The sequence below is a fragment of the Ruditapes philippinarum genome, unplaced genomic scaffold, assembly GCF_026571515.1.
Source record: "Ruditapes philippinarum isolate M1 unplaced genomic scaffold, ASM2657151v2 ctg1794_1_1_1_1, whole genome shotgun sequence".
Lineage (NCBI taxonomy): Eukaryota > Metazoa > Mollusca > Bivalvia > Venerida > Veneridae > Ruditapes > Ruditapes philippinarum.
Window position 1 is genome coordinate 186,336 of NW_026855931.1, and position 26,089 is coordinate 212,424.

Sequence of the window (26,089 nt, forward strand, 5' to 3'; positions counted from 1 at the left end):
CCCGTAATAACAAATGTTTAGACCATAAATAAATTTGCACTTTATCACAAAAATCAAACTTTCTTATTACTGGACCGAATTTTATGAAAAATATATCAAAATGCTTGAAATGATACCAAGAAGTTTAAGCAATAAAAAAAATAGTGAAATAAGTAATTTCACTCGATAACTCTGAATTTTACAAAAAGATGATACAATAATTTACATTGGATTAAGAATAAAACTGAGGTTCGGCATGAAAATAGAATACTACAAAAATCAAAGTACTGAAAGCACTTCTGAGCATTTATGAATTATGTAAAAATCAAAGTACTGAAAGCACTTCTGAGCATTTACGAAATGGTTTACTTTGTGGCACCCCCTCTTTTCATTATTGTCTCAGGTTACTGTACATTTAGGTTCTTATTGACCTCCGTATAGTGACCTTTTTTCGACTCAAAATTCATATCATTGGCTAATACTCCATAGACATGGCATGGAGGTAAGTGATCCCCACTGTGTGCTTCAAAAGTAACCCTTTTATTGCAGAATATACTTTCATTTATAAATTCTCTAAAACAGGCAGTAGATCTCCCGAAAAAGTGTACCATTCAAAACAAAATTAATTTATAATAAGACATGCAGCTTCGCATGACGAGCTCAGTTTATAACAATATCATTGCCAAATCTTTATTACGCGCATGTGATTTTAAGTAATGAACAGAAAATCTTTCCACAAATATAACTTCCGCTGTCAGGATGAAGTAAATAAAAATTGATTAATGAAAGTACTACTTCACAGTATGGTAATATAAAACAGTGGCATATTATGTAAATCCTTACGAGTATGCTTTTTTATATATTTGTATGGAAAAAAAAACTTTGTTGAACGTGGACTTTTCTATGATAATACCGCTAAAGAAATTCGAATGGAAGCAAGATCGGACATCTATTTATGTATATTGTTTTAAGCACCTAATAAACACGTTTAATTGATGTCTAAGTGACAATAGGGTTGTACTCAATAACTTATTGCATTATGTCAAGTTAAACCCTTAACATTTACATAAATAGTATTTGGCCCACCGCACTATTCACCGCCGTCTGTGTTGTAACCATATTTGTCAATTCCGGTATAAACAGGCAGTTACAATTTCCAGTATTTAAAAGATATAGATGTTTTTGTTTAAGTATAATACATACGATGCAATGCCAGTGTATTTAGCAGTCGCTTTGCACTCATTTGTACGTGGTCCAACCTATATAAGACAAAAGTAACGTCTCTGGTCAGACAGTAAAGTAGTATTTGCATATAAATGGCAATGAACTGCACCGTGTACGTGTAATAAATTTGGAGAGTACAAATGCGGGCTCCTGTCCCTCAAATCGTCTCCAGTAAAACATTAGAACATAAAGTATAATTCAGTCATAAACTTACCGGCAGAAGCAAACCCACTTTTTCTCATCGCTTCTACGACGAACATTCTATAGGCGCTGCCAAAGACCTACTGCTACTGCGAAAACTATTGCCAGTGTGAAAATTTTGCTTTGTTTAAGATTTCGATTCTATGGACATTGATGTTTACTGGAAGATAGTTTAATAGTCTATATCTTATACAAGTCAATGTTAATTACGAACATGTTAAGAGTCCAATGCCGCTGCCATGGACCCACCGCTTCCGCTAAAGCTATGGCAAGTGTGATTTTGTGGGTTTTTTTTAAAAAAAAAAAACGTTATAAATCATGCCAATTGGTCAAAATGAGTCATGCCCTGAACAAAAATAAGAAAATAAAGATCAAAAAGGCAGGGCAAGCTTTAAAGACCGTCTTCCAAAGTATCCGACAGTAACTGCACCAAAATAGGCACCAAATGGGGTAATGGCAGACAGTTAAAAATACATTTTAATGAACTGTTTCAGTATTCTCTATCTAGCATGACCTATAAGTCTTACTCCTGTTGTAAAAAAATGCATGTCACTGAAGTCTCTTAGGCTTCATTAGATAACATAGAAAAGTAACTTTTTCAAATCCATTCATCAGAAACTACATTACAATGCTTCCTGCTTAGATACTTGTATATAGCATGCGGTATTTTCCTGGGATATTTATCTTATAACCATGGTGTCTGCATTTGCTCAACTCCTTAAGGTATCATGTTTAATATAGAATTGAATATAGGAAAACACATTTAAATCTTCTTGTTTAAGATTACATTGCCTTAAAGGTTAGAATTTGCTTGTAGTATTGCTTTGTGAACCTCTATTAAAGTTATATGAATAATGACATTCTTGTTTAAAATGTTGCCCAGCCTTATTGTGGACTGGCAATGGATCTCAGGTGAGCAGTAAGGGCAATTATAGCCATCTTAATAATTTAATGAGATGTAAAACATTTTCTGTGAGCATGCAATTTTAAAAAAGTAATTTTTATGACCGTAATTATCTTGTTTCTGTATATTTTAGGCAGATTTTGCAATATTGTCAGGCATACTAACACTTGTATCGAGTGTTTTATCGTTTGCTGCGAGTGTCGGTGTTGTACTTGTGCGAAGACAAAACAGATAGACTCTTTGTGATGTGGCATTGTTTTAACAATATAAAATCTACGTCGAGCCTTATTGTCTGTAAGCTCAACTCAACTCTCATCGTCAACTGGACTGTCCAGCTTTTATATCATATGTCAAAAAAACATTTCACCATAATGAATATACATGAACGTACTTATAGTAGTTATAAATAGATAATGTAATAAATCATCTTGACATATAAACCAGCCAATGTGCATTTTTAATTTTTTATTTATATACTCTCATATTGTCAAATATTTTTTTCAATCAAAGGCATATGATACTTAATTTTTTGGGGGAAAAGACATGAAAAACTTTTTATTGGATAAGGCATGAAAATTCTAAACTGTTAGGTGCTGTAGGGATGAAAATATTAAATATTTAGGACAAAAGGCAAAAAGGTATTTGAATTTTATATCTTGATTTTTTTTAGCAAAAAATATTTTATGTGCAGGTTTAAGGTCTGCGAAAAAATACTGAAGAATATATTATGTCTTTGTTGCATTGATAATTGCATTCGGTCTTATAGATGTCAAAGGTTAAATTTTATTTAACTTACTTTAACAAATAAATTTGAATCATAAAGCTATACTTTGCTCATCCTTTAGTTAAATATTTTTATCATAGAAATTTATTGAAAACTATGAAATTCTTACTGAACATGTCCAAATGAATAAACTATGAATGGGAAGCTGCGTTCCCTATCATAGGTCAAATAAAGTTAGACTTTCTTAAAAAAACACTCGGCAATCTATAAATATTCAGATAGCCTCGTGTTCCGATGCTCTTTCTACTACTAATTAAAGTGTTGTATATAGATTATTGTCATAGATTACGGTAGTTTTGTGATATTTACAATCAGGTTGTGGTGTTAAATTTATTTTCAACTGTTTTCAGTTTTGTTTTTATTGTCTATTTTCTATGAATTGGAATGTGTATGGTTTCATAATTAGGTGGTCTTGACTCGTGCTCTTACATTTACTAACGTGATTGAATTTTTGCTTGTATAAGTTTTAATGAAGTTTCGTTGTTTTGACTATTAACATATCTTGTGGATAATGGGATATCTTGTGGGTAATGGGAAACGGAAAGTCATTGGCTATACACCGGCATCCAACAAAAGCTCTTGAAATTCTGTGCTGGGAGAATCATGAATAAAGGCACTTTTAATAAAATAGTCATATGGAAATAAAAGGCGTTATATTTTTCTCCTAAGAAAGTTATATCATTATGAGAAATTTTAATATAAGTGCAAACTCTAGTTAAGTAAAATACGATTTTAATGGAGTGTTTTTTTTCCCCTGACAATGGGCAATAGAATCGGCACCAAATCTATCCCTTATGGTTTAAATCTCATGTGCAAATATCAGAATACCCGGTGTAGATTTACTAACTTTTTTGTTCATTTTTCATAAATATGCATGTATAAAGCTTTGATATATTCTCCTTGTTAAGTTGTTTATTTCTAGTTCATTGTCGAGTTTTATTATAAAGACTGACTTGATAAAATTTATTTGTAGATTTCATGTGAATTTTTGACTAAATAAAGTGTGACACTTGTTTGCAATTCATGTTCTTTTTGTTACTATTAAATACATAAAAATGAGTTTCGTTGTTGAACCCTGTGAAATAAACCCGACAAGTTGGTGAGATGTTTGTCGGATTATTAAAAATGACCCAGTACCGAGTTTACCTAGATTTTGAAGGTCACTTCAAACTTCAGCAGATAAAACCCTTGTTAAAGCAACAACAAACCATGTGCAAAGACCAACTGCATTTGCGTGGTTTTGCCCATGTGTCCTGTACTGTATGGTGTCCTGCTGGATTCCCTGCCGGTGTTTAGGGATGCGTTCATTGAAGCTGTCCTTCTTTGTTGATATTGTTGTTTATATTTTGGTATACGTAGCTAATTTGTAATACTAGATGTGTGTCTGTCGTTGAGTATGTAATTGCAACAATGTTCCTTATAGTAAACACAAATGACCTTATCCATAAAATGGATCGTCCATAAAACAAGTTTTTCACTTATTCTCGACATCAATAATAGTTTAATATATATTAAAATATCTCTCCACTTTCAAGAGATACAAAAGTCCTGCACAAAGTTCTGTTCTTTGGTTAGAATTTTTAATAGCTACGAGTTATCATTATTATTATACATACTTTGAGATAAGATATGGCCCACCTCCTCTTAACGTATTTAACATTTACCAAAACACGCCTTCTTCTAAATCGTAAAAAGCAGATAAGAATCGTCCTCCAGTACATGTTACTGTTAGAGGGACCGATATAAAACACTGCCATCTTTTATATGACATATCTTTAAGATTTTGTTCACCAGGAGAGGGTGCACAACGGAAGCCAGAGAAGATTGTTTAACAGAGGCGTTGTCATGTATAAGAAGGCTCCTTGATCTTCCCTTGCATTTATAATTCATATTTTTAATCTCTGTCCCTTTCACCGATACACAGTATGTACAATCGGACGGACGAACAAATAAAGAACCTTGTGATACGACATAAGATACCCATTTAGGCGTAGAATAAGACTCTTTATCGTTGTGCCAACCGTCAAGAAGAATAAGCGCCATGCGGTGAAATATTCAAACTTCCAAAACCAAGACGGTGTAACATATACGGCAGGGTTTTGCATCTATGTACGATTTACTACTTTAAAGAGCTTTGTATTTCTGAGTTTGATTAATGTTACATAAATATGATAATTGATGTTACTTAATACATTATTGTTACTCAGTAGCAACGCTTTAAATTAATCATTGCTCAGGCAAGGTGGTGTGTTGAACATGTAAAACTTCAAGACGAGCATTAATGGGATAAGTGAAACTATTATTTACATTTTCCCCTATGACGAGGCAAGAAAAATACGTTTCGTTTTTTAGAATACCATCAGCATATATCAGAAAGTCAAAAATATTGTACTTAAAATAGCAATGAGTCTCCATCTTCCAAAGCAACGACAGGTTAAAAATATTTATTCAACAAAATCCAAATTTTGGAAATGTGTTTTTTTTCCGGAGTTTGATAACATATAACAAACTAAACCAAATAAACATAACATATTGTTTTATTACAAAAAGAGACTATTTTACATTTTGATATTAACAAAACTATGAGAGTGTGATGAAAAAATACAAAACAGTGTTAGTGTTTGAAATTATTTGTTGTCCAATAGGATAATAGCATTTCAAATAAATTTACATTTCCTTTAGTAAATCGGCTAACTAGTAATCATTTATTATATCTTATATCGATTGTTAATTAAAATAATTTCAAACACTAAATTGGTTGGGTTCATTAGCAAGCATTTACCAAATAAAATTGGTCCAATAGCTGAAATGCTTACTAATTAACACTAACCTATACATGAAATCTGAGACAAAATGTATTTCATGTAAATATCTTTAATTAATACCAAATTCACAAACGTGGTGAAGGCATTTCGTATGTAATTTTAACGACAATTAAACTACATCTGGAAGAAAAACTGTAACAATACCAAATAACTATAGGAGAAAACAAAAACATTTCAATTTACCTCAATTTCAAAATGTTCCAATATATTCGTAACCTTAATGTTTTATTATCATTCATTATTAATGCGAAATAACAACTAACTTAATGTCAGATATATATTTTTTATATCTTCATGCATTAAAAGTTGTGCCAACTTCGCACCATTCAATTGTTTAGTATTTAAATTGTTTTGTTGACCAAAATGATTGAAGTATTCCAAATAAATCATAAATACTTAGTTTGGTAAATTGCTTAACTATTAATCAGTTTAGTTTGTTTGTTTGTTTGTTTGTTTGTTTCATGTTACGCCTTTTCCCAACAGTATTTCAGTCATATAGGCGGGTAGTTTCCTAACCATCGTTCCTGGAGAGTTACACCAGTACTAGATTACCTTCCTCCGCGCTAAACTACCAAAGCATCTCCCGGGGATCGAACCCACGCCAGAGAGGTAACTGGATTAGAAGTCATCGACTCTAACCCCTCGACCACGTAGGCGGTTCAATCAGTTTAGTAAAACGCCAGTTTATGAAATAATTCCAAACACTAAATTGGTAAGCGTTCATTAGTAAGCAGTTGCCAAATTAAATTGGTCAAATGGCTACGTCGTTCTTTACTTACTTAATTTTATTAATGTTTATTTGTAAACATTAATCTATATTTAAAGTGAATTGGTCTATAATGGCAGGTTTGTAATGCAATAAATAATTACTGTGATAGTATTTAGTATCAGACTTAAACAACGAAATAATTATATATGGATGTTGTCGGTAAATGTTCGATTCGTGATCCGATCTAACAAGTTTCTTTACATAGTAGAAAATAAAATGTTCCGATAAAATTTATTATTCATCATAAAATGTTCATACTAAATAATCAACTTTTTTTCAAGCAATATAAATATAAATATTATAATAATACATTGCTATTGTTTGTATTAATATTTAAAATACTTATGGAAAATAATTATGTCCATTGTAGACCACTCCACTTTAAACAATGTTTCAGATAAGTTTATATATCTTTGTTGAGTAAAAATAATTAAGATATAATAGAATGAAGTGTAAGATGAAATTGCAATATAAGATGATTCATAGACAATTCCCTATGTCCGAGTCAATGAAGTACATATACTAATGAAATGCTTATAACTTCAAGCAAAACTTGTAGAAAACGTTTTAAAGAACACATGATATTTGAACAACAAACAGATTTGAACAACGAACAGAAATACACCTTTCTAACAGTTAACATAAAGATCAAATTTCACCATTCACCCTTATAGCAAAAGGAGAAAAAACATCAACATTATTTATAAAATGAGCCGCGTCACGACAAAACCAACATAATGCGTTTGCGACCAGCATGGATCAAGACCAGCCTGCGCATCTGCGCAGTCTGATCAGGATCCATGTTGTTCGCTCTCAGTTTCTCTACTTGTAATAGGGTTGGTAGGCGAACAGCATGGATCCTGATCAGACTGTGAGGATGCGCAGACTGATCTGGATCTATGCTGGTCGCAAACCCATTATGTTGGTTTTATCATGGCACGGCTCAAATATTGTATCAAATACAAAAATTAGCTCATTAACGAATACCACTAAACGACGAAACGAGTTTTATTGTATCGCATAGTTTCGTTGACGAAATAGAAATACAAAGGGATGTAATGCTGAAATACTTACTGGCGTTGTGTGAAAAGGGAAATAAACAGGTAAGAGAATAAAAACATGCGCTTTGTTGTGACTGATCATCTGTGCATACATTTCGCCAGTCGACAGTTTAATGTTCACAGTATAATGTGTTTTAAAAGAAAGTTCGTATTATTTCGGTTTAATTTTTGTTTTCATCTAATAGATCACATTGTTAATGCATTCATTCAGTTGTGTCCTGTAAATTCCTAAATTTATCTGTTAATACTACTCCTGGCTTAGATGATTTAGAATTATTGTGTCCAATATAGTTTCTAATCAAAGAGAACGAATGTTGAAGTTAAACATGATACCAAGATCACACTTTTTTCTTGACGAAGTGGTTTCACTTCTTATTGCTTTTTGTATTTAAAAGGACAACATTTCTACCTCAATCGGTTCAATTATAACAAAAAATACAAAAAAGGCCATCGTTGCAAACATAAAAACGGACACGGTTTGTTGAACAGCGCTGCTTGTGTCGTCAGAAACAGCCAAATAAATAGTTGGATCATAAAGAACGCTGGTTGTGAATTTGGGAAACCGGAACCGGAAGATGTCTTTGCTTCCCTGCTTCATAAACATCGGATAGGAAGGTTCCATATCAACAAGATCGCTTGCACCATCTACTTTAATCTAAAAGCAGAAATCAAATATTCAATTAATTCAGTAAATTATCAAATTCGATCAATACGAAATAGACTGGGCCAGCTTCCTGTACAGAACGCTATCAGCGACAATGATTTATGTACGTCGCCATTTAAAAGCTTGAATACACGTGACGACATTCTGATAAAACCTTATATTCTCGTCTGATGTATTCTGAATCGCAATTAATCAACACTAATCATTTCTAAATGGACGAGTCTATCATATAAATTGAACAAGGTTAAGGTCAAGTAGGTGATAACAGTCTGATTAAAATCAGCTCATTCTTGACATTTTACTGTCCTTCATGTAAAAGTAAGAAAATACGAGCATAAGCCAGTTTTAATTAATTAACGTCATGATAGTGAAACTTGTAAAGATGGCGGAAATGATTGATATATACTATATAGTTCAATCTTTGTTTTGTTTCCCTTAGCGAAGTACATAGTGTTAAGCAAAACCAGGTAATTTATACTACAATGTATATACATGTATAACACTTGAGATCATAAAAATTTACAATTGTAATTAACTTTACTGAATTATTTTTTTCCTATAGACTGATCGATTTTAATTAGTCACAATGATTATACATGCGACAACTGGGTTTTATATATATACATTTACATGAACGTAAAACATCTGTTACTGATTCCTATCATATCATATGACTCACAACATATGGGAAATTTTCAAACATATATTGTCAAAGTGAATATCGGCTTTAATGGTACATTATGCCTCAGAAATCCATATTTTTATTTTTTTTTAAAGATGTCAAACATGCGCCTAATAATGTTTAAATAATGGATTAAGTGCATGTTAGATGTTTAACAACTGAAAAAGTAGCGCCATACATGTAGTTATTAGTTGTAAAGGTAGCAAAATGTAAACAAAGTAGTATTTTGACTTCCATACAAAATACTAATTCACTAATATTTTAACGATTGACATTTTTACAACATGTTGTTATCTCCTTGAGTCAAAACTTTTGTTCAAACAAGTTATAAATCTAAGACACAATTACTTAACACTTAATAATTTATGTAGAAACCTAACCTCTTCAATGAATTTACAGCATAGGGAAAAGCCCTAATAAAAGCATGCTTCATACATGTCATAAGTCAACACGGTGACAATGAAAAGCAATATATATTTGTTTGGATTTTTGAGAAAACTACGGCAATCCTCTCTGTATTACTTCAGGTAAAACAGGCTCCTGGCCGGAGAAAAACTGGCGCTTGTAATTGACGGCAAGATAGCACCCCACACCGCCCCCAAAAATAAATATAATGAAACAAAAATAAGAACATAAACATAATAAATAGACGATAAGATACTCCTTACAGCTTATAGTGAGTATATCATTTCTGTGTAAGTTAATAATTCACTTATCTTAAATATACTATAATATACTATACTGTAATGTGTATGTACTGTACTATACTGTAATGTACTGTAATATAATGTACTGTAATGTACTGTACTGTAATGTACTACAATGTAATGTACTGTACTGTAATGTAATGTAATGTAATGTACAGTAATGTGACCTGATGCGGTGCAATGTAAAGTAATGTATAAAGTATTTACCTTTCTTGACAGCATCACACTTCCACTGTCGCCCAAGGTGTATTTGGCATCAGTATCGTCTTTCTTGGTGCTGCCACTTTTACCCTTCATCACAATATCAATGTCCAGGTATTTGCCTACTTCGCTTTGCTGGCAGGATACTGCTCCACCGCAGAATTTCCAGTTCATTATTTCAATATTGAACTTGACATTTCCTGAAATATAAATAATTAGCTCGTGAAATTAAAATATTAAATTGACAATTCCAGATTACTCGTAATTTAATCGTTGAACTGTGAATTCTCGATAATGGATACTTCAAGTTTATATATTTTTTTAATATTGAATTTGGCATTTACTATTTTAAAAAATTTAATTCCTTCTTTAAACTGAATTTTAATATTTCACTTTGCATTCTGTAAAAAATTTAATGACCATTATATTATCTAAATATTGCATTTCGGACATCTGAAAATAACGTTTTATGACATTTTCCCATCTAATAAAAACATTTGACATTCCATTAAACAATCAAAGGGCTGCAACCTCTGTGGTATTTTCTGATCTTTGCAATCTAAATCATACTGACTATCTGTATGTATTTTCCTATATAAGTTTATTTTTATATACTATAATTAATCTTACGCAGCGACTGCGTCTATAACAGTTTGAGATTGATACATATGGAATTTTGCATGACTAGAGTTGCATAAAAGGGTCATTTTCATTTTTTATGACAGCCATACTTTATCCTTGCATATCGTGGCTACTTCCTTAAAAAAGACACTTCAAAAAAAAAAAAGTTGCCTCGACTAGGATTTGAACCTTGGGCCTCTCACACCCAAAACGAGCGCGCTACCTCTGCACCACGGTGAAGTAATACATATGTAGCTTGAATAATAACAAATACATTGTAATTCTAAATTGAGAATTTCCATTCCGTGCTTGTAATCCTTACTAATTTCAAGGTATTTTCTTCACTATAAACCTATTGTTTAACACTGATGAAAATAATTTAGCGAAAATCTTCTCGCTAAAACAGTACGACATGTATATATTCCACTACTCGACAGTCAGATTTATGTGTACTACGCTCTGGAGTATTCGGTAATCGACATAGCTAAAAATAGCATTTTCATTGATTAAGCTTTACGGAAATAGCCGAACATTTTTCATTGGGTAAAAAAGATATTCATCCGCGAAATTTGTGATTGTAACCTCATGTTTCTATTAACTACTCTAAACTTTTAATGCACTGTAATTCGTTAAATGCATACATTAAAAATTATTCTTTATTTTAAATTGCTGGTTTTTAAGCAGTTCTGAGTGAGAACTACTTTGCGTTGTTAGGTCTGTTAGGAAAATTTGTGTTAGACCGTGGATGTTAGCTATGTATTTACTGATCTTGCGATCAGAAAATACAAAAACAACGAATTTTGCTCAACTCATTAATGAACTTTATATCGTAACATGTTTTATTATATTTTTATAATCTTAACATTGACCTTTTAAAATTATATTAAATATTAGATGTCCATTCTATAAACTTAATATTTAGTGTTTAACAAATGTTTCAAGTGGCCCTAAAATAACAAGTTTATAATCATGCATATTAACGAAACTTACATGTTACAAGATCACAATCATAATCAAATGAGCCGCGTCACGACAAAACCAACATAATGGGTTTGCGACCAGCATGGGTCCAGACCAGCATGCGCATCCGCGCAGTCTGATCAGGATCCATGCTGTTCGCTATCAGTTTCTCTACTTGTTATAGGGTTTGTAAGCGAACAGCATGAATCCTGATCAGACTGCGCGGATGCGCAGGCTGGTCTGGATCCATGCTGGTCGCAAACCCATTATGTTGGTTTTGTCGTGACACGGCTCAAATGTTTATAAAAACTAGAATTTTCATTAAAAATGAAAGAGAAAAACTGAATACCTTCTGTAACGGCCACAGTTTCATTTTCCTGGGTAATGTTGCCAGCTTGTTTAAAGATATAAATATGAATTTTAAGGGACGCTCCGTTATTCAAAGTTGACTGGAAGGTCAATCGTTTGACCGAAATACTGGTACCCGGATATGTGTCGTCTGCTGGAGCCCTGTTTCAAATAGTTAGAAATGCATTTTATAATATTACACAAATAGTGCCCACATCAAACTTTCTCCGTCACAAAGTCGTGAATAAGTATTGAACACAAGTAATAAGTATAAGCTGTAGGGAATCCCGTTGGGATCCTTGTTGACAGTTGATTTAAAAATGAACAAGAGCCATGTCAACATGGCCATCCCCCGCTGAATGTGTTTGCTCATTGGAAGAATGTATGTGTAGAAGAGCAGAATAACTCCATTTTAAGGTCTTTTGGTAATGAAAACTGATGGCTATAGTGATTACAGATTTGAAACCTATGTGAATACTGATGGCTGAAAATAACAAAGGGCAATTACTGAAAAATAATGCAGGGTAGGTTATCATTCTTGTGTGCTGCATCCCTCCTCAGTAAAATCTATCCACCTATGAAGTTTCAAGTTGATACCTCAAATACTTTTAAGAAAAAAATTGAATTGAAAAATTAAGTATGAAAAATAACAAAGGGCAATAACTCAAAAATTATAAAAGGTATAGTTATCGTTCTTGTGCACTGCAAACCTCCTGAGTTAGATCTATGCACCTATGAAGTTTCATAATGATATCTCAAAGGCCTTTTGAGTTATGCTCTGGACAAAAATTAATTTTGAAAAATAACAAAGGGCAATAACTAAACAATTATGCAGGGTAGAGTTATCGTTCTTGTGCACTGCACACCTCCTTAATGAGATCCATCCAGCTATGAAGTTTCAAGTTGATACTTCAAATACTTTTTGAGATAAGCTCCGGACAAAATATTATGAAAAAGCACAAAGAGGAATAACTCAAATATTGTATAGGGAAGAGTTATCATTCTTGTGCACAGCATTCCTCCTCAATAATATCTATCCACCTATGACATTTCATGTTGACATCTCAAACACTTTTGAGTTATGCTCCACTCGGGTGAAAAATTAGGTATGAAAAATAACAAAGGGCAATAACTCAAAAATTATGAAAGGTAGAGTTATCATTCTTGTGCACTGCACACCTCCTGAGTGAGATCTATGCACCTATGAAGTTTCATGTTGATATCTCAAAGGCTTTTTGAGTTATGCTCTGGACAAAAATTAATTTTGAAAAATAACAAAGGGCAATAACTAAAAAATTATGCAGGGTAGAGTTATCATTCTTGTGCACTGCACTCCTCCTCAATGAGATCCATCCAGCTATGAAGTTTCAAGTTTATACTTCAAATACTTTTTGAGATAAGCTCAGGACAAAATAGCATGAAAAAGAACAAAGGGCCAAAACTAAAAAATTGTATAGGGAAGAGTTACCATTCTTGCGCACAGCATTCCTCCTCAATAAGATCTATCCACCTATGACATTTCATGTTGATATCTCAAACACTTTTTGAGTTATGCTCCACTCAGGTGAAAAATTAAGTATGAAAAATAACAAAGGGCAATAACTCAAAAATTATGAAAGGTAGAGTTATCATTCTTGTGCACTGCACACCTCCTGAGTGAGATCTATGCACCTATGAAGTTTCATGTTGATATCTCATAGGCTTTTTGAGTTATGCTCTGGACAAAAATCAATTTTGAAAAATAACAAAGGGCAATAACTCAAAAATTATGCAGGGTAGAGTTATCATTCTTGTGCACTGCACTCCTCCTCAATGAGGTCTATCCACCTATGAAGTTTCAAGTTGATAACTCAAATACATTTAGAGATATGCTCCGGACAAAAATGTCGGACGGAAGGACGGACGGACGGACGGAAGGTCGGACGGAGGGACGGAGACTATTACTATATCCCCCGCCGCTTTTTCGGCGGGGGATAATGAATGAATGAATGAATGAATGAATGAATGAATGAATGAATGAATGAATGAATGAATGAATGAATGAATGAATAAACAAATAAATAAATACATAAATTAATAAATAAATAATATGATGTATGATTTCGGATGAATCAAGAAAAATCATATTCACAATGGTAGCACAACAGCGGTACATTGTGACGGTGCATTGTGACGGGATTTAGCCAGTTTCTTGGGAATAAAATGGATTAGTATATAAAATAAAGCAACAGCTATATTCTAATTACATACTGTCATAAGATTCGTTAATTTAGTTCGTTGTATGTAATCTAAATCCATGACGGAAAAGCATAATTTGAAACCTATAGGATTATTATTGTCATAAACTCTGACCCGGAACAACAACATAATTATGTTAATTAAGTAGATGTACTTACTCGAATGTAAAGTCCTGATTCGCAAATGTATTTAATAAGTGGCCGGAATCTTTGACGGCGTCTCCGTTGTCCTTCTTCTCCTTGAGGTTATCAAATTCTATAGTAACACTCTTCTTGTCTTCCCCTGAATTTATAAAAAAAGGAATTTTGATAATGAAACAGGGATGATCACGTTTGTTTTGGTACTTATTCTGTTAATATGTATATTGAAAAGTTCACCCCTTCAAAATAAATGGATAAAATATTAAAGAGTGAAAAACAAATTCACATCTTTTTAAATTAAAAAGACTTAACCCCATTTACTTTCGCCTGAAGTGATCAGTTATGTTACATTTATTTGATACCTTATACATGCAAAACTACGCACGCACACATACACACCCTTTTCCCTTCAAAAAAGTCACTATCAACAAATACATAACTTATTCGCTTTAATTTCACTAATGAAATGTATCATGAAATGCTGGTAAAAGAAATAAAAGGGAAGTTTTCCTTCCCTACGAGAATGACTGAATAATTTATCATCAGTTTGCGCTGGTAATTTACTTCAAAATATTTGTTTACGCTCTGCAGGTGTGGGTGGGGTATTTTTTTCGCTGTAACCGTAAATGGAACATTTGTTACGTCAGAAAAATAATAAAGTTCTAATTGGTCATATTCATATAATATATCAAGGCACATATATCCTTCGTTAAATTATCAAATTTGGACAACGCTTGTTGCACAGTGTGAGCAATGGTACAAATTACAGAAACTACATAACGTACAATAAAACTCTCGTCTGTTAAGACCAACGGCTGTCAAGAACCAACATTCAAGTTAAAAAGGGCATGTCTTCCTAGAAATATTGCTTTAAGGATAATGCCTCAAGACTCACAATTGTTAATTCGTGAATTGTCATAATAATCAAGTATTCAAAGTTTCGTGTTGATACCTTTTAAATTGTTTTAATAATGTGCTACAAAATAGTTTTTGCACGAGACGACGATTACATTACAACGACGCCGCAGCTCGACTTTTTAATCGAAGCAGACGAGCCAAAACACGGGGATTTTGTTTTAACTATTAGCCGCGTTAAATTAAACAAGGAAGAGTAGCGTCAAATGAAGTGATGCGCGAAACTCATTCATTCAAAAACGTTCATTTCAGCTATTTTGAAAGAACAGGATTGTCGAAATATTTAAACTATTTTCGAGAGATGATGGCAATCAAAGTTGTACCGAAGCGTTAACATGTAAAATGGTTTACACTCATTATGAGTAACACCCATTTATAACAAATGCATGAATTGGAACGTAAATTGGAAAAATATCGTCAAAGTATCATAATCATAAGTTCACATAACGTGAGTGTATTGGTGTAAGGTTTTCATTTTATATCCTTTGCTGTTATTTTTGAATTATGAATAATATATTTGAACGTTCCGTTAACTTCCTTCTTATATATCAAAGCTAATGATAAACATTTGAAATATATTTAAGTGATCATAGTTTGTCCATAAACAAGCATTGATCTGTCTAAGTGTGGCTAGAAATGTGTTTCCTGACTGTGAGATATGAATATCTACTTCCGGTAGCCAAGTGATCTCATTTACGACAATATAATGAACCACATTCGTGACATTTAGACGCCATAACTTTGGCAATCAGTGATGGACATCTATTGAGATATCATCATGTGTACACCAATACAGACACTCCATACTTTATTTGCGATGTTGAAATACACCATGAATCAATATTTTTGACACATAATTTGCGCAGTTACTAAATATTCCATAAATTTTCTATTTATTCATTCTTTTATATAAAGTTAAAATTTTAAAGAATATGAAAAGATAGTTGGCCGTTTGCCGAAATGAAATTCAATTTAATTCATACAGGCAGAAATATCTTAAAGGGAGCTTTGTGCGGGTGAGCCAATTACAGAAACTTCTTAATTCATATTCGAAACTTGACAATAAACTTAATAAAAATGATTACAGCCTTCATTTCTTCCTTCTCCCTTATTTAAAGTTTTATACAAACAGTTATTCAAATTTTGGTTTCAACAAAGAAAATTTTATATACTAGTGCTAGTAAAGCGTTAACTTTAGAATCGTGCTTAGCCTTATTCCAATATTTGATGCCGAAGTTAACAAGACATAATTAAATGAGTTGTTTACAGTTATGATGGGTTATATATAATTTAAAGCCTTAACTCCATGTTGCATAGTGATATGTTCCAATAAACAAAAATAAAATTTGCGTCGGTGAAAACAAAAAGATATAACAACAATTAAATAAATTTCTTTTAATGAATATCCTGTTTAAAGTGAATATTTTGCACTAAGCTAAAAGAGCTATGATCAAGTTAGGGGGTTATGTAATATTATGATTGGTACACTGGTTTACAAAATAAAACATACTAATACCAAACATTAAAATAAGTACTAAGTGTCAGAGGCAGAATACCTTGTCAATAATCAATATAATATAAAAATTCGTTTAAGTATATATTCGGCGAGTTCCGTCATTTTCCGTATCAATTATTCCGACAGCGGTCAGATACAGACAATGAAAGTGAGGAAATACGACGAACATTTACAAGTTTATGATGCATGTTTTATAAATTTATCTTAATATTATAATTTGTACAAGACTTGATTTCTTTTTAGAATTCATTCCTTAGCTTTATTAAAACATATCTTGACTTATGATGTAGATGAAATAACGATATACCTTTAGTCTGTGCCAAAGTGATTTTTCCGGATTTCCCCAATACTTTTGCAGAAATTCCTGATGTTGCAACATCGGTTTCTGTGTCAGTGCCGGAGTCATCTCCACCATCGTCACCGCCATCTTCATTTCCTACGGAGACAATTGGGTCATAAAGTGCTGACTTGTCGAATTTTCGGAAACGGAATATGAAAGTTTGTTTAGAGCCTTTCACTTCTAGTTTTGGGTAGCCACTTGGCATGTCCTCAGTAGTCGTGTTGTCAAATATCACCTTGAGATGAAAAAAACCCAACTTCATTGTATTAAGTAGATCTAACATTGTATTGCTAGCTGTCGCTTAAAAAAGGTGCCAGCTATGAAGTCTTTCTTACACACGATGTATCTTTAAAAATAGATAGTCGTGCATGAAACATTGGCTGCTTAGTACATCGTCAACAATAGATCCAACTTTATCCTTGTCTGTTGACACCAAAATAAAAGCAATAATTTTGTCTGATATTTAGTAATGGCATTATGCAGAAAATACTGCATGGGTACTGGGTAAATGATGGTGAATAACCAGCAAATTTGTCTGCGAAAAAAGGAAAGGGACAATTAAACCAGATAAATATACCGGAAGTTACGGCGAAACAATCAGTCTACAACTGAAAAATCAACTAAATCATTATAAAATCGATGAAGGAGTTTTTTTTATGTTACTGGATGTTCCCCGCGCCTAAATTACTTGCATGCAATGGCATTCTTATGACACGTGCTTGGACAGACTGTGTCACAAATTGTCGTGCTTATTTGACATATACATCCGTCTATAACAAAACCAGTCTATCTAATTAATGCTGATTGGTTTGTGAAATACGATGGAATAATGAACCGTTATCACAAGCTCTTATAATCAATCTATAAGACGTGATATGATGAATTACAAGTTTCCATGGTGATTTAATGGTTCTTATCATAGATTGCATTCAAGATCGATACAATGTTAATTATATTGTAAAAGGTGACAACAAGTAGAGATTTTGATGCTAAAGCATCAAATCGCCGGATAGAAAAACGATTGTATTATCATAAATATAAGAATATTTGGTACTCATCGTTACAACGTATAGATGAGTACCTTTGTACTAGCGTTTTTAATACAAAACCGGTTTATGTACATTCTTTGTTCGCTCGAATGATTCGAGCTGTATTTAATCGGGGTTTTCATATTCGGAAATCAGTTTCTAGCGAGCAACTCTTAGGGACACTCACACATTCAAATTCAATGCCAAAATTATTATGTGAAATGTACAATATTTTAAAAGCGTACAAGCTTTGCCTAAATAAAATGTATTGTTTAATTTTTAACGGAAACATAGTGTAGACATTTTACATCGTTTTGTATAAATGTTAAATGTTTTGCAAGGATGAGGCCCAACATTCGGTGGTATTTGACAGTCACTTTCCTGTGATGGCAAATGGGCACAGGTTTCCAAAAATATTTTCCCTTAAATAACACTGAAATCAATTCAAAAACTTTAAAAGGGGTTTTTTGTTTTTGGTTTTTCCTGGACGAGTCGACCACGATTTGCAAAACATTTATATGACAGAGATAAAATTTATTAACCAATTACAATATTTATTGCTTTATGCTATACATGTATTTGCACGTTTATTATGTCATCTTGTGTACTGTCCCTAAATACAAGCGTTCTCGCATATTGCATTCGAGTGTTTTTAGTTTTTATTTGTAGAAGTTTTGTAGGAAATAAGATGGTACAATATAAGTTAAATGGTTCAAGTATAAAATTAAAATAAGAGGAACAATGAGTTGAGTAATGTTTGCCACTGAGGCTTGTAAGGCAAGTGCTATGCTGGTAATTCTTCTTGTAATTATACTTTAAGCATATACTGTTGTACCATACATTGAAATCCGTATAGGTTACTAGACTTTTTCAGATTCAGATACTTTCCGACAAATAATTACCGATCATCAAATATTTGCAAAGTAACTATGAAAATATATATTTAATTATTACATGAAACAATACAATTTTACTGTAAAAGTGCTGTACATCATTATTATGTGCTATAAAAAAATATATTATTTAGTTGAAATCAATACACGTATTCCAATCGTTACATACGATATATAAAATTAACGTTTAATTGCCCTTCAGTGCGATAAACTATCAACACAAAGATAGTTTATTAAATTTTTCATGTATCTAATACGATTCCGGACCCCTGACGTCATACCGTTTTGGAAACCTGGGTGACGGAAACCGACGGAATATACCGAAATCAACTATTACCATTATATATTTCAATAATGTGCCTCTTAAACATTACTTTGGGATGTTCAACCTAAAGTAAACAAATGAACTTTCTTGTCGAATGTTTGACAGAAAGGGCCAAGTTAAACCCTTTACCAAGAAGAAAGGAAAAGGTTTTGAAAATGTATTTTTAATGTAAACAGGTTTCTCTTATGATATAAAGTATGAACCTGATTAATGAAAAATAACTTATGTAATTATCTGTACAAAATTGCAATGATATACATGTACATCTTATCAGTTACCACCATTAACAAGTTACCTGTCTTATCAGCAATCTGTAACTATTAATAGATTTTATAACGATATACAACATATATAAACATGTAGTCACGTGATTCTTAGGGGGCAGGGGACATATTCGAATGACATATTCAAATTTTTTTATAACTCAGACATGGTGTTTTGAAGGTACTGATAACTTCTGATATTTCTCTGTCATTGTAATTCTTTCTTGTTTGTGTGTAGGAAATGAGAAGTATTTTTGGGTTTTTACCCGAAACTAAGCATTTTGGTAGCTTTATATGTATTTCTGACTCTCCGAATGGAGGTGAAAAAGTTAAAAATCAAGCTTTGACAGTTGGCGCCAAACAAGTAAGAAATTTCAGATAAATTTTGTGAAAAATCTAAACGTATGACAGACACTTTATTGGTCATTTCTGAAAATGCCATAGCTTGCACTGCGTGTTACTGATATTTTTAAAGGAATCGGGCGGATTCTAGAGTATGCTGCACCTTCACGAAGATTGCTCATATTGGTATATTTTAGGTGTGATTTTCGCTGGGTGGGGGTAAATATAAATTGCTGTCAGTCATTTTTTGAAGGAGCAATGCATGCAAACTATTATTTTCTTCAATGTATGTCATATATCATTGAATAATGCTGTGCAACTGGTTATCTGCCTGTGAAACAGATTTTGAAATATTTGGAATTGTGTTTCTGGTCACACTGAAATACAAAATTGTTCATTTTTAGGTCCCCTGCCCCCTTACGAAAGACCAGGGAGCATTTGTTTATAATTAGATAAAATAATGTAATATAAAAGGTCTCATAAAAAATAAACAACCAAATAATTCTAAAGTGTCATTTCAAATATCATTCATGATTTATTTATTATAAAATAGCAATGCTTGACACATAGAAAAAAGTAAAAATATCTCTAATATTCAATGACTGATCCTTTGGGATACGTTATTGATTCATTTTATGAAAATTGTAATGTTGCTTTTTAAGACGTCAGTATGTACATATTTCATTCCACTGAGCAAAGTTATCATATGTTTGATTTTTTGTGATAACTGAAAAAGAATTGTTGTCTTTAATTGTTCAATGATTGATATGCTTTTATTTTCAGATTTTAAGGGCTTCTCCTACCATAGGTATAATATTAAACTATTACAAATATAGTCGCCGGTTTCTACCGGCGACTAATCAGTATGTAGAGGTAACATATACAATAATATAGAGGTGGCGTCACCCGCCGCGTGCTATGAATAAGGTAAATCCGGAAGTACATTTGTAATCTTGAAAGTCACGAGTGGATAGCAATTTTATGACATTTTTATGCATATTCAAATGCATTAAATCTCCATTTGAAGACAAAGTTAAAAGGAAATGTGTCGTATTCTTTATGAGATAGGCTTTATACCAATGGTTATATAAAGTTATTTCCACTTGATCAAAGCTTCGTATTTAGTCCATAAAACTACACCTGACACTGGATCAAAATAACCTAGTATTAACGTTGACCAAACTTTCATTGTTTTTACCCAAAATTGTGTACGTCTTGATACAGTTAACTAACTCAAGGAATTGGATTTCAACGTTATTTTATGATATTTTTTTCTTCTAGATCTAGTGGCAAGAACAGCTCTACTATGTGTTCCTTAACTTGTGGTCCAAATAATCAACAGTCGTGACAGTTGAAAATGAGTATTTTTCATTATATGGGATGAGCAACCAATTATATATTATTTTTCTTAAACTCGTACTAGTCAAATTAAACCACTCTGCGTACTTCATGAGTAAATCTTGTGTATAAACGGCCATATAACCTGTCAGAAATATTTATAACGAATTTATAATACAGCAAGCATCATTTTATGAGGAATATTTAAAGCGAGATTTCTTTTAATTAATCGACAGCAACCGTGTATATAAAACTATATAAACGTCACAATTATCCAATGAAAAGCGACGTTACAAACGTGCAGTACTATGATAATCTAAAAACATAGTTTATTCCAATTTTAATGATATAATTATGCCATAGCTAACTTAAGTACGTCTTCACTTATAAGATAGTAAAAGTTATTGCTACAAAATACAATTTGGCATTCATCTCCAGGTACATTCATACGTTGTACGTCATTTTTGATGTACATCTATAACAGAAAATAAATCTCACCTGTTTTGGTGTCAGCACTGATAATCCGTCCCCAAGATCGTACTTGCCACCGCTTGTGGCGTTCGGCGATTTCTTTCCCTTGATTTCAACCGAAAAATCGAGGTACTTTCCAGTATATTGCTGATTTCCTTTCTGACAAGTATTACAAAATGGCCAATTCTCAATCTCCGCGTTAAACTTCATATCCCCGGCCATGACCTCTTCGCTTTTCCCGTCTACTGTAATATTACCATCCGACGTAAATATAAAAACGTATGAAGTCAGCATTGCGGTAGTTCCGTCTATCGTTATACTCGACGTGAATGAAAATTGTGTGACGGTAACGTTGGAATCGATGTAAGTAGTATTTTCAGGGTTGGAGAAGGTAAACGTAAGCTGAGCAAAGTTGTTGTACGAATGGCTTTGAATTTTGACGTCGTTGGTGTCTATTTCTTCAATTGCGTCGAAAGTGATCGTTATACCATCGCTCTCATTCATTCCTCTGTAGACTGCAATTTTCCCAGACTGACCTTTAACCTTTGTCGTTATATTACCGACAGTCACGGACTTATCCTCAGCTAAAACGCCGACGACGACAAATATTAAAACCAAAAAACTGTAAGTCCACATACTTCTTTTTCCGTTTAAACACAGGTGAAATAAATGTTGAATTCTTATTATCGCAAAACAGAGCGTTTAAAGTGATTATTTACTAATACACCAAAATAATGAAACGATCTCTTCCTTTCGCCTCGAGTGATGAAGCTGAATTGAAATATGCTTGACTAAAGTCAGGTATAAATAAATCGATATGGATACGTCATTAATGTTCATGCGGTTATGACGAGCGCATGTATACACTTCTTAAAAGGAAACACCCCGTTTACGACCACTTCACCAGCATATCAAGTGATTTTATTGTTCTCAACGACACCAAAATATTACAAAACTATTTATTTCTCTATCCCCAGGAAAAATAAACATTGATAAACAGCTCTTTTTGTCCTCGATTTACATTTTTATTAGATTTTATATTGTAATATTTATACAGTATTTTTGCGCATTCTTAAAAACCAAAGAAAATTGGTTTTGGCCTAATATTTAGTAGGTGGCGCGTAAATAGTAAATAAAAAGATTGGGGTTCACAGCGGTGTTAATAGATCAATAGAATCGCCACCTGACAGAGATCGTTAATGAATCTTTTGATATAAACAACTCGAGAGAGGGAGGGGATTGATATAAAAGACGCTTACAATAAAAACTAATTACTAGTATAGGGAACAGCTTTATACAATGATCAACATATGTTTATAGATTCTACTTATACATTTATACTCGAAAAGAAAAATTACACATATTAGCAAATGATACCAAAATAACTCACATATGATCTCATATACAGCATGTATAGTCTTTAATTAATGAAAGTACGTAATGCTGTAAATAGAGTTCATATTTCGAATATCTATATAACTGTAAGGTATGTATTTTATTTTCTAATTCGCTTGTTCAAACGAAAATAAATTATTTATTCTCTTTAAAAGCTATTAAGCATAACAAACAACGAGACATAATTAGGATTGGCCAATTTCATTGCTTTTTTATATCAGAAATACAGAAATAAATTTAAATATAAATCATTAATTGAACTTTGCCTCTTCTCACTCCATACTTGAACGAAAGCATCAACTATTAAATATAACAGGAAATGAATACCCATCGAAATGAGCTTTTTCTTTACAACAATAACCTGATATGATACCGGTGTCCTCAATCAAATTGTAGGGGTGGGAGGCATGGGATGGGAAAATAGACATGCGAATAAAGCAATGCGATTGATTTGAAAAAAAAAAACCTTTCGATACTTTATATAGAAATCAGATATGCTTAGTTGATGCACGAAAATCTCGTGCAACACAATCTTTACACAATTGCTATATATTACAGCGTAACTTAATAGCTCTACCAAGAATAAATACATATATCTGGGACATGATCCAGATTACATGTGGACATATCTCATATAATTAAATAAAACACGCTTTACAGCTTTAAACAAGTTCAAAAACAAAACATGCCGATTTCTTTCATTTCATCTTTTTTATGTGTGCGTGTGTGTGTGGGGGGGGGGGGGGGGGGGGTTTAGATTTACCATTGTCCGTCCGTCCGTTCTAATGTTGTGTGGCAGTAGCTCAAAAGTATTTGACCTAGAGTCATGCAACTTCACAGAAATGTAAGTATTTGCGTGTGGAGTTATTTGACTTAGTAAAAATTTGCAATTTTCAACTTGTGTCTCACGAAACTCAAAAGTATGTGACCCAGAGTCATGAAACTTTACAGGAATGTCGTTCAGCAGCATGTGAAGTTGTGAACCTGGGACATGTGAAGTTGTGCACCTGGCGTGTCGCTTGCAATTTTCAAAATGTTGTCGCACATAGCTCAAAAAGTATTTGACCTAGTGTCATGAAACTTTACAGGAATGTTGCTCAGCATGTGTAGTTGTGCACTTGTGGGTTCGCTTGTGGATTTATTCAGCATTTCTACAGTCATTGCGCTTGAATTTGTAAAAGAATGCCTTTTTCAACATGGGTTGTGTGTAGCTAAAATGTATTTGATATAAAGTCATGAAACTTTACAGAAATGTTGGTTGGCATATGTAGTTGTGCACCTTGGGGTTTGAATGTGGATTTATTCAGTATTTGAAGAGTAATTACCCGTGACTAAGTTAAACTCGTTCCATTATGTTATGTTATGTGTTCCTTTCACATCAAGTGCTTGAGTTAGAATCAACCAACTTTAGAGAAATAATGACCAAATGATCACTGTGAAGAAGTGAACCTGGAGTTTTGCATTTCATTTTTTTTTTCAGTTTTGTTAATGCCCTTGACTTAGAATAAATTTGCAATTTTCAACTTGTTCATGCATATTATTTGACTTGAAGGCATGAAAATTTACAAGAATGTTGGTGAGCGTGATTTTCTAGTCATTCTTGTTTGTCTTATTGGTTATTTTGCTTGTTTGGTTTTGTTTATCATTATTATTATTATTATAATTATAATTATTATTATTATTTTGATCATCATTATCATGATTATTATTATTATTATCTAATAAAGATAAACGATTTCGTTTATTTGTATTTAGATAGAAAACTATTTGTTTTTAAATAATAAATAGTAAACATTATACAATTCAATTTAATACGATACGAACGCTATACATGTTATCATAGTTCACAAAAGCAATAGAAACTTATGAAACAAACTGGTCCGCTTTAGTCACAGTTCCCCTGTCCCGCCTTTTGGTCTACATTTGTATTTATTACACACAATGTTTAAGTGTTTAAATTATTGTGGTCGGGTATGGGATAATTATTGAGGAAATGAAATAGTGATTCATGTACACATGTGTAAGACACTCACTCATTGTTGTGGAATGTGAGAGTATATCGATGAAAATCAATTAATACCATATCTCCGCCTTTTTCAGTATTTCTCACGATATGTGCATTTAGATTATTATCATTTATTTGTTCTAGTTTTTCAGGTTCAAACAGCTCAGTATATATATGAGTACAGAAATTGTAAAACATATATCCGTTTTAGACACTATTATTTAAATTGTTTTCCGACCATTTTATCAAATGCAGTACTCCGGCAAGTCTGCCACAGTGCATATAGAGAAAGTATCTCAAAAAAAATGCGAATCGTTAAAACATGTGCATTAAAATATATACCGAATTTTTACATTCTTTGAATTGGCCTATGTCATAATTATGGACAGTAAGAACGATTCAATGTTTTTTTTTCTAATTGCATTTTGAAAAGGACTTTGTTCTGTTCATGTAACTACATGTATAATGACTGTATGATGACGTAATCATTTATTTATTCTTCCTCTGATTTATTACATATAGTTATAGATAATTGCACTGAAGTTATTTTGTAAAATTTCTTTTTGGTACAATCATCACACAATCCCCCTTTAGTGGGCTGAACGTTGTAAACATCACGAGCTGGGCGTAAATGAGTTCATTGAAAAATTAATGAAATAGATCTATAGGTTTCGAGTTACGTTTCAAGGTTCTTTGTGAATTTGGAAATAATAAACAGTTTTGTCAATAGTTTGTTTAAAAACACGCAGTATATGTAAAAATAACTTTTAAATATTTTATATATTATACGACTCGCATATTTTTTCGGCTCTACGTCATACTTCAGACTGTCGCATCTCAGGTAATAACGTCAACCCAGAGGTTCTGTGACTTGGAGATCCTATTCATTCCGTATTTACTTGTGTGTCCCTGTGTGACTAAAAATGGCTGGGGAAAAATCAACGGAAAAG

The 26,089-nt window shown here is 32.6% G+C and overlaps 2 protein-coding genes across 2 annotated transcripts in view; one reads left to right on the forward strand and one right to left on the reverse strand.

Moving 5' to 3' along the window:
• LOC132744894 (phospholipase A and acyltransferase 3-like) overlaps positions 1-2,796 on the forward strand; it is a 46,729-nt gene extending 43,933 nt beyond the window's left edge. Inside the window, exon 4 of the mRNA XM_060733687.1 lies at positions 2,442-2,796. Coding sequence (XP_060589670.1) covers positions 2,442-2,543 — 102 coding nt within the window. The 3' untranslated portion in view covers positions 2,544-2,796. The remainder of the gene's footprint in view (positions 1-2,441) is intronic.
• A 3,612-nt stretch (positions 2,797-6,408) lies between these two features.
• Positions 6,409-22,656, reverse strand: LOC132744895 (uncharacterized). Its single transcript, XM_060733688.1, has 6 exons — positions 21,767-22,656; positions 17,047-17,314; positions 14,327-14,450; positions 11,932-12,092; positions 10,008-10,201; positions 6,409-8,402 (listed from the first exon to the last, which is right to left on the reverse strand). Exons 1-6 carry the CDS (start codon positions 22,373-22,375, stop codon positions 8,136-8,138), a joined length of 1,623 nt encoding a protein of 540 aa, XP_060589671.1. The 5' UTR covers positions 22,376-22,656; the 3' UTR covers positions 6,409-8,135.
• Between the last annotated feature and the right edge of the window lie 3,433 nt (positions 22,657-26,089).